This window comes from Pistacia vera, unplaced genomic scaffold, assembly GCF_008641045.1.
Source record: "Pistacia vera cultivar Batoury unplaced genomic scaffold, PisVer_v2 Contig40, whole genome shotgun sequence".
NCBI lineage: Eukaryota > Viridiplantae > Streptophyta > Magnoliopsida > Sapindales > Anacardiaceae > Pistacia > Pistacia vera.
In genome coordinates, this window is record NW_022196224.1 from 2117209 (window position 1) to 2126973 (window position 9765).

The 9765-nt window shown below is 34.3% G+C and overlaps 1 protein-coding gene and 1 pseudogene across 1 annotated transcript; both read left to right on the plus strand.

Moving 5' to 3' along the window:
* Nucleotides 1-1012: 1012 nt before the first annotated feature.
* Nucleotides 1013-4214, plus strand: LOC116141520 ((-)-germacrene D synthase-like). The gene is given in 8 exon segments (XM_031427025.1): nt 1013-1141; nt 1427-1700; nt 1804-2117; nt 2119-2177; nt 2262-2480; nt 2584-2722; nt 3590-3838; nt 3921-4214. Coding segments are annotated over 8 exon segments (1677 nt in total).
* A 2341-nt stretch (nt 4215-6555) lies between these two features.
* Nucleotides 6556-7516, plus strand: LOC116141605 (annotated as a pseudogene).
* The last annotated feature ends 2249 nt before the right edge of the window (nt 7517-9765 follow it).

Below are 9765 nucleotides of genomic sequence, written 5' to 3' on the forward strand. Positions count from 1 at the left end.
CTATGTTTGTTATGTGTATGTTTCAAATTTCTTCATGCGGCTTAGGAAAAAAGGCTCATTGTTCATTTCCCACAAGACGATATTACTTTGTAAAGAACTAATTAACCAGAATAAAAAATGAAAATTGTTTGCAATGGTTATATTTTGTTACATAATTTAGGCAAAAACTTAGAAAATATTCGCCCAACTCTTAAACTTTGAAGGGACAAGTATAGAAACTAATTGCAAATGGGCAAAATTATACCTCTTCAACCAAACAAAGCTATAATTGATTCCGTTACATTAGAACTAGTAAGGGTATTTTTTGTAAAATACCCTTATGTAATATTAAATTACTGTCAACCAAACACTATTATCAATTATAAATCCCCTGCAAACTAAACACAAAAATATTTTATACTTCATAATCTTCGAGGTAATTTACCTTTCCATTAATATAATATTCCCGAGTAATAAAATATTCTCTGAACCAAACACTACCTTAATGAAATCGAAGAATTTTAATGGGGTTCTAGTTGTGCTATCTTAATAAAAATTTGATGACCGAATGATTAGTTTCTAATTAAATATTTGATCTCCATTGACAGTGGGCAATGGATAGATGTTTTAGGTAAGCATTTAAAGATGTTATATGTTTATTTATATCATTTAAATATGTCTCTCTCATACTTGCATAAACTTTATCTTTTATCCAATGCACCATAATAATCAACCTCATTAATAGCGGCTTTATTTCCTTTATTCATATGACATTTTTTTCATGTTAAATAATCTAAATAAATGAAATAAACAATCTAATTAAATCCTTTTCGACGTAGATTTTTGAGGATATGTAAAGAAGAGTGAAGAAAGAAAGAAAGAAAGAAAGAGAAAATGAATTAAACGAGCTAGAAAAAGAAAACATGCTATAAGAACTAATTGCACTATATCCATCTATATATAATACATGAGCCTGAAGCCATTCTTATACTAAAATTTTATTTTGTTGTTTTTTCTTAAACAAAAATTCGTAATGTCTCGTCAAGTTTCAGCAGTTCCTACTCCAATCAAAGTTGCTAAGCAAGACACAAATCGTCGCTCAGCAAATTTTCATCCTAGCATTTGGGGGGATCATTTCCTCTCTTATGCTAGTAACTCTGTTGTAAAATACTGCTTATTAATTTCTTCTAATTTAATTTGAACTTGTTTGTGACAGTTTCTTTACAAAGTTTTTTGTATATGTTAAATACTAAGTTATACCAGGACCTACCATATATAGCCAATTCTCGTAAAACCCCTTTACAAATACGTACATGCCAATTACCATGCCATATATAATATTAAATTTTGTTTTTTAATTCATAGTAGTTTGTTTGTCCTATATGGTGTCTATAATGCCGTGGAAATTTTTGCTAATGACCTTTTCTTTCTCCTTGTGAATGTGTAGGAAAGTGATGATACGAAAAAGCTGCAAGAACTGACGGAAGAAATTAAAAAAAAGCTATTTGCTTAAGTGAATAGGCCGGCAGAGAAACTTGGGTTGATTGATGCAATCCAGAGGTTAGGTGTGTCCTACCATTTTGAGACCGAGATTGATGAACTGTTAGACCAAATCTATCAGCTTCACCAGGACAGTGATTCCAGAGATGACAAGGACGACTTATATTTCAACTCTCTTGAATTTCGATTACTTAGACAACGTGGTTATAGAATTTCCTGTGGTATATGTTCTTTCTTTCCCTGTTCCTTTCTTCTTTAATTAGATTTAATTACACCGTTTAGATGTGGTGTGAATAATGTGATGGGTTGTGAATCAATAAGCAGATGTATTCAGCAAGTTCAAGGACAGCAATGGGAACTTCAAGGCGTCTCTTGTGGGAAACATTCGACGAGTGTTAAGCTTATATGAAGCTACACATTTGAGGGTGCACGGAGAAACTATACTAGATGAAGCGCTTGTTTTCACTACCACTCACCTTGAGCCCATTGCAACCGAACTTAGCACTCCACTTGCAGCTCAAGTTAAGCATGCCTTAAATCAACCTCTTCGCAAGGGCTTACCAAGAGTAGAGGCTAGACATTACATGACTATCTATCAAGAAGAACCTTCGCACGATGAAGTTTTGTTAACCTTTGCCCAAGTTAGATTATAATATATTACAAAAGCTGCACCAGAAGGAACTGAGTGGAATTTTTAAGTAAGTTATATATAAAATCACGATTAATTTCTCGCTAAGCAGTGCATGCACTAATTTATCATCGAAATGAATTCTGTCATTTAGGTGGTGGAAGGATTTAGACTTTGCCAACAAGCTGCCATTTGCAAGAGACAGAGTGGTTGAGGGCTACTTTTGGATATTGGGAGTGTATTTCGAGCCTGAATACGAATTGGCTAGAAGGCTTTTAACCAAAGTGTTTGCCATCACTTCCATTATAGATGACACCTATGATGCATATGGTACAGTTGACGAACTTGAGCTTTTTACGTCAGCAATTGAGAGGTTTGATTTCTACACTTCAAATTCTCAACTTTAGCCATCTCAAATCCAAATTTATATAGTATTTTTATTTTGTTATAATAGCCTAGCACTTTCCCATCTTCAGGTGGGATATCAGTGCCATAGACCAACTGCCTGATTACATGCAAATAATTTATGCAACGCTTCTTGATGTTTACAATGAAATTGAAACAGAAATGACCTCTAAAGGACAATTATATCGCCTTCACTATGCAAAAGAAGTGGTGAGTTTTATTTCAGTCCATTAATTTGTGTAACCTAAAAGCAAGTGTAGAATGCATGTAGGATTAATTCTTGCTTGGTATTCATTCTTATGCTAATAATTTAGAATTGGTTTTTTGGTTTCTCAGATGAAGACTCTAGTAAGGAATTACTTTATTGAAGCCAAATGGTGTCATGAGAATTATGTACCCACCATGGATGAGTACATGAGTGTTGCATTGGTTACCAGTNTAATTTCATTTTATTGTATTTTTCAATTACTTGTTTATCCTTGTATTTGCCTACATAAGGGCAACTATTTCATTGTAACAATTAGCTTTTGAAATATATGAAATTGGTTTACCCATTTGAGAGATCTTTTGTGTTCTTGAGTGTGCATTCTTTATCCGAGTCTTGGCAAGGGAATTTGGTAGTGAATCAATTTAAGTTGGTGAAGTAATCCTTTAGGCTTGAAGTGTTTCTACTTGTCTTGGTCTAGATTTGCAAGTAAGTGTGATTTAGTTCATGTTTTTAATTTGGCTGAATTTCTACTTGATTTTTGGAGTATGTTGTGTTGTTGAAATTGGTTGGAAATGGATCACTAGCACTTTCCCCTTTTCAGGTGGGATATCAATGCCATAGACCAACTGCCTAATTACATGCAAATAATTTATGCAACGCTTCTTAATGTTTACAATGAAATTGAAACAGAAATGACCTCTAAAGGAAAATTATATCGCCTTCACTATGCGAAAGAAGTGGTTAGTTTTATTTCAGTCCGTTAATTGGTGTAACCAAAAAGCAAGTGTAGAATGCATTAGGATTACTTCTTGCTTGGTATTCATTCGTACTTATGCTAATAATTTAGAATTGGTTTTTTGCTTTCTCAGATGAAGACTCTAGTAAGGAATTACTTTATTGAAGCCAAATGGTGTCATGAGAATTATGTACCTACTATGGATGAGTACATGAGTGTTGCATTGGTTACTGGTGCCTATCAAATGTTAACCACAACATCTTCTGTGGGAATGGGAGATGTTGCAACCATTGAAGCCTTTGAATGGTTAGTCAGCAACCCTAAACTTTTAAGGGCTGCCTCAGTAATTTGCAGACTCATGGATGACATTGCCTCCCACAAGGTATTATTGCAATATAATTTAAAATGGTGCAAGCTTTTATTGATCACCTCTTTAGTAACCAATTGTGTTTTTATACATACAGTTTGAACAAAAGAGAGGCCATGTTGCCTCAGGCGTGGAGTGTTTCATGAAACAGTATGATGCAATCGAAGAAGAACCATACAATGAATTTTGAAAACAAATTACAGATGTCTGGAAGGATGTAAACGAAGAACTTCTCCGCCCAACAACCTTGCCAATGCGACTTCTTGTACGAATTCTTAATTTTACAAGAGTGATAGATGTTATATACAAGGACGGTGATGGCTACTCTGATGCTCAAGTTTATCTCAAGGGTTATATTACCTCTCTTTTTATCGATCCTGTGCTGATATAAGCATGCACATGAATAAATTACTTTTGTCTCGTTGGAAGTGTTGTGTACCAGACTATATTCTGGATCTCTCTGCGTGTAATTAAAAAGTATTATAAGAATTCCTAGCCTTCTTTTATAAAATCATATATCATTCTGCTTAAAACGTACAAAAGAAATACTAAAAGATTTTAAATTCTTATCTCTCATTCCTCTTGCAAAAGATATATAAAGAACAAATTATCAATTTGTTGCTTTATTAGTGTTTGTACATGCTAAAACAAGAGTTGTTACACATTTTCAAGAAGTTCAAGAACAACAATGGGAACTTTAAGGCATCTTTTGTAGAAGATGTTCGAGGAATGTTAAAGCTTTTTGAAGCTGCACATCTCAGGGTGCACGGAGAAAATATACTGGAAGAGACACTTGCTTTCACTAATGATACAACGAGTTAGCGAATAATATGTTTAGAAATGGTGGTGACGGCCAACCTTAACAAGACTCTCAATAAATAAGGAAATAAAATCTAAATTAATTAAAAATAGAAATCCTAAATAAAAAAGGAAAAAACAAACAGAAAACTTAAACAGCCTTGAAACACGTCGAAAAGTGGATTTTTGGCCCGAAAATTACCCTTAACCAAGGTTATTAAGTTATCACGTTGTATGGGCTCAAAACTGTGAACTTAACAAATTGAGAGAATTTGATTTGGGAATTTAAATATGAAAGGAAGATTCTCTATTGATAGAATTTGAATAGCGAAAATACAGAGAACTTTTTCTTTATATACAGTTTTCCTTTTGCTGCAATTTGGTAAAGTAAAACAATAGCTCTTGCTTCAAGTAGAATAAAGAAACTACTTGAGTCTTCAAAATGACATCACTTTGATCAAAATACAAGGAGCCCTTCATACTCTAATTTCTGACTCTTTGGCCCATATGTCCACTCAAAGTAAACTTTCCAGGGTTGATTCTAGTCTCTGATTCTTTGGTTCACACGCCCACTCAAACTAAACTGTCCAGAGTTGATTCTGGTCTCTGATTCTTTGGTTCACATGCCCACTCAAACTAAACTTTCCAGAGTTATTTCACGTTGCAGAGATCACACCCTTATTAGCTAACTTGTTATTCTTACAACAAATATCCCCAATAACAAAGTAGCGTCAACAAACCAGCAAACCATAACCAATGAGTTTAACCAAATGCAGAACTGAATGATTACAAAAAATGCAGCTTTGCACAACTGAATAATCATCTCAGCAGAAGTGTTCTCATAGCTAAACCATTTCAGAGAAAAATTAATGCAGGTTGTAGAAACTACAAATGCAATTCAATCAGCGGAAGTTTTCAGCCAACAGAAGTGTTCACATAGCTAGGCCATTTTAGAGAGAAATCAATGCATTTTAACCAATTCAATAGCAAAAATTTTCAGCCAGTAGAAGCAAAAATTTGCAGCCAGTAGAAGTGTTCTCATAGCTGGACCATTTCAGAGAAAAATTAATGCAGTTTTCAGCCAGCAAAAGTGTTCTCATAGCTGGACTATTTCAGAGAGGAATCAATGCAGTTTGAGATACTGCAGATGCAATTCAACAGCAGAAGTTTTCAGCCAGTAGAAGTGTTCACATAGCTAGGCCATTTCAGAGAGAAAACAATGCAGTTTAAGATACTGCAGTAACACAAACAAAAATCAATGCAATTTAAAGATACTGGAGTAGTACAAACACAAGCCAGGAAGCAACTAGTTGGGACAGAAGACAGGAATAACATTAAGTTTCTCCTTTAACTCTTGAGATTGAGCAGTTGAAAGTGCTTTGGTCAAGACATCTGCTATCTGCAGTTTTGTAGGTACATATTGAACCAAAAGTTGCTTAACCAAGACTTGATCTCTTATATAGTGAGCATCAATCTCAATGTGCTTGGTTCGAGCATGAAAAACAAGGTTGGCAGCCAAGGCTCCTGCACTAAGGTTATCACACCAAATGACAGGTGCTTAAGGGAAGTTAATACCCAATTCAAAGAAAATACTCTTTAACCAGGCTACTTCAGCTGTTGTATGAGCTAATGTTCTATATTCAGCCTCTGTAGAAGACAAAGCCACAACTTTTTGCTTCCGAGAACTCCACTAAATCAGATTGAGACCCAAGAATACACAAAAGCCACTAGTTGACCTCCTATCATCAAGATTACTGCCCCAATCTGCATCAGCATAGTATTCAAAACACATTGACACTGCTGGTCTAAACTGAAGTCCATGATCTTGAGTGCCATTAAGGTATTGAAGCACTCTCTTGCAAGCCTGCCATTGAATCTCAGTTGGAGTTTGCAAATACTGACTTAGCTTATTAACAATGAAGCTAATGTAAGACATGAAGGACCTAATCAAAGAGGCAAAGATGGTTATTAAAATCCCATCTTTCCAAATAATTGTGGCTCAAGGTATCTCTGGAACAATTCCAGGCTCAGCTTTATCATTTGCCGCTATGCGGTTAGAACTCATTGGTTTCTCCCACAAATTAATTGCATTCATTATGACCTTATTTGTAATTGGTTGTTCTCTTGGGGGTCTGTTTGGAGGAAAGATAGGGGATATTCTTGCGAAACGATTTCCTAATTCCGAGAGGATAGTTTTGTCGCAGATTAGTTCCGGCTCAGCCATTCCTATAGCAGCAATTTTGCTTTTGGCTTTGCCGGACGATCCATCCTCAGCATTCGTGCATGGTCTGGTTTTCTTCATCATGGGATTTTTCATATACTGGAATGGTCCTGCGACAAACATGTACGTATTCTTAATCCACTTTGTTGTTCCTAGTGTTCTAGGACTACGTTTTACAAATCTCTAACTGGAATTCAATAATATCCTAATGTTGCAAACAGTCCAATATTTGCAGAGATAGTTCCTGAGAGATACTATCAAATTTTGTTCCCTTCGTAGTTGGGATTTTGGCTCAGCATGTTTATGGTTATAAACCAATTCCCGAGGGAGCATCAGATTCAGTAGAGATTGAAACAGACAGGGAGAATGCTGCATCACTTGCCAAGGCACTCTACACAGCAGTTGGCATTCCAATGACAATTTGTTGCTTCATTTACTCCTTTCTTTATTGCGCATACCCTGGAGACCGTGAGCGCGCACAGACGGATGCCTTAATAGAATCAGAAATGCCACACTTGGAAGCAGATTATTCTCCATCAACTCAACTTCATGTTTCAGAACTGAAAATAATGAATAATAAGAAAGAAAGCAGAATCAACATCAAGCATGGAGGAGAGGAGAGCACTGATTTAGATGACAATGATGAGAATTCTCTTCTTTCCCATCAGCTATAACATTGTCATGAGATTTACAAAACTGATGAACATATCTAGAAAAGCTGGATTATCTGACTGAACCTATATAAACGATGGAAATACTTCGCAACACGATTTTGCTTAACTTCAGTTATGATTTAGTTCCACTCAAGCTGTATATATTTCCCAGGCATGAGGAGGTTGACTAGTTTGTTCTTGTATTGTTCATTTATTTACTTAATAGTTAATAATACAATTTGTACCCAAGTATCAGTTATGCAGATTTGTTTTCCAGATTTCGAGTAGATTCTACAGATAACTTATCATATAAACTTACGTATTTGGCTGAGAACAAGTACATTTCAAACATTTATATGATTTTGTTTCTGATTAACTTTGTTGTGGTATTTCATTTTGTCTGCAGGTTACTAATTTATGGCCATAGAGCCAATTTCAGAACAAACTATAAGCTGTGAAGGAAGATCCCTTTCCCAAAATATGATATAATCTTCATTTCTGGTAAGTCCATCATCTGACTTCAAAACAATCATATGCCACATATGTAGTTGAAAATTCGTTCTTCAAACTATGCTCTTTCTTTTTCTAAAAGATCCGCAATGATAAACTTAACTCACATGAAAATTTCCCGACTTATTGCAAAGATAATTTCAGGATATGACTTAGAATGTGCAGCATTAGTCAACAAGAATCTCTGAAATCAGATACAGATCCTTTTGAGCTTTACAATTTTTCTTGCTATTTTAACTCAATTCAAGAATTTTCGTGTTTATATAAACCGCATACTATTTGCTCAATTTGATCTTTGCAGGAGTTGATAAAATTAATGGAGCTTACAAACTGCAGAAGTTCTTCCTTGAAGCAGAAGCTCTACATTAACAAATTCCTGCTGATGTCTTCCACAACATCTTCCTATAAATGCCTGCAAAATTGCTTTTGCATCTCTATTGGAGTTGTTGACCACTTCAACAATAACGGTCTCACAGATTCATTCGGGGTCCTATTACATAGAAGCATTCAGGGGTCTAGTTGAAGGATTTCTCTAAGTCATAAACCCAATACATGAACTTATTTTTTTCTCTGTATAAATGTGATAGCAAATTATAGGGTAAACCACACTCATTGTAAAGAGAGAGATGAGATAGTATTTCAATAATATTGACTCTGTTGGATGTAGCCTATTAATTGAGTGAACTAGGGTAAATCATGTGTATTATTCTGTCTCTACTTGTTTGTGTTTACTGTTTTTGCTTTCGTATTACTCTAAATTGTTTCAATCTCCATTGCGTATGAAAGATGTATTGCGAAATTATTGATGGCGTTTCTTTAGCCAATATGAACATCTTAGCTTATACTGCTACTACTATTGTTATTTCTTAAGAATTAATCATTTTGTTTATACTGTAGTTTATTATGCATTAGAAACAAACAATATTATCCTTATGAATTAGTTTTTTTCTTTTTTCTTTTTTCTTATGTAATCCTCTCAAATAAGAAGTTTTGACCATTTATGTCTAATAATAGAAACTGGAAACTTATCCTGGTTATGGCTTCTTCATACTTTGTAAATAATAACTAGTTTGTGGAGTTCAATCTCCCATGTCTATGATTTTTCTTTTTTATTTGTTTCTAAAAGAAGGGATTCTTTTGGATATTTATATCCAAGTTGCATTTGTTTATAATACGATACGAAGATCCAAAACAAGATTATATTAATATAAAATAGGATTTGCTAATAAATTATGGGTGAAGAAAGAGAATCTTTATCTTGAATATACAAAATACTTTATAAAATTTATACACACCTTGCGATTCACATATTTTACTTGCAACTTGGTGTCACATTCAAAAAATGAATTTGAAAATGAAAATAATTCAGATTTTGATATTTTCAATATTTGAAAATGCTTTCTAACATTCTCTAAATATCTAGTTTGGCACTATAAGACNAGCAGAAAGATATAATCATGCTTAAGCTTATCAACTTGTTTCTGAAGACATGCAACAGAAGTTATCAAGTTTCTAAGCTTTCTAGCCAAAAATAATAAAGGAGATACAAAAGGCTAGAAAATATCTACCAACAACAGTTACTTCCATCCTATAATGACGATATTTCTCCAAAATGTCATCCACAGTCGGGGTGCATGAAAGTTTAACAAGCTGGAAGAAAGGTCATATAATCAAATAAGTACCATGTTATGCATGACCCTGAAATGTAATGATGAATGTTAGATACTGCTCCTATGCTTATATTTTGACAAAGTGTAATC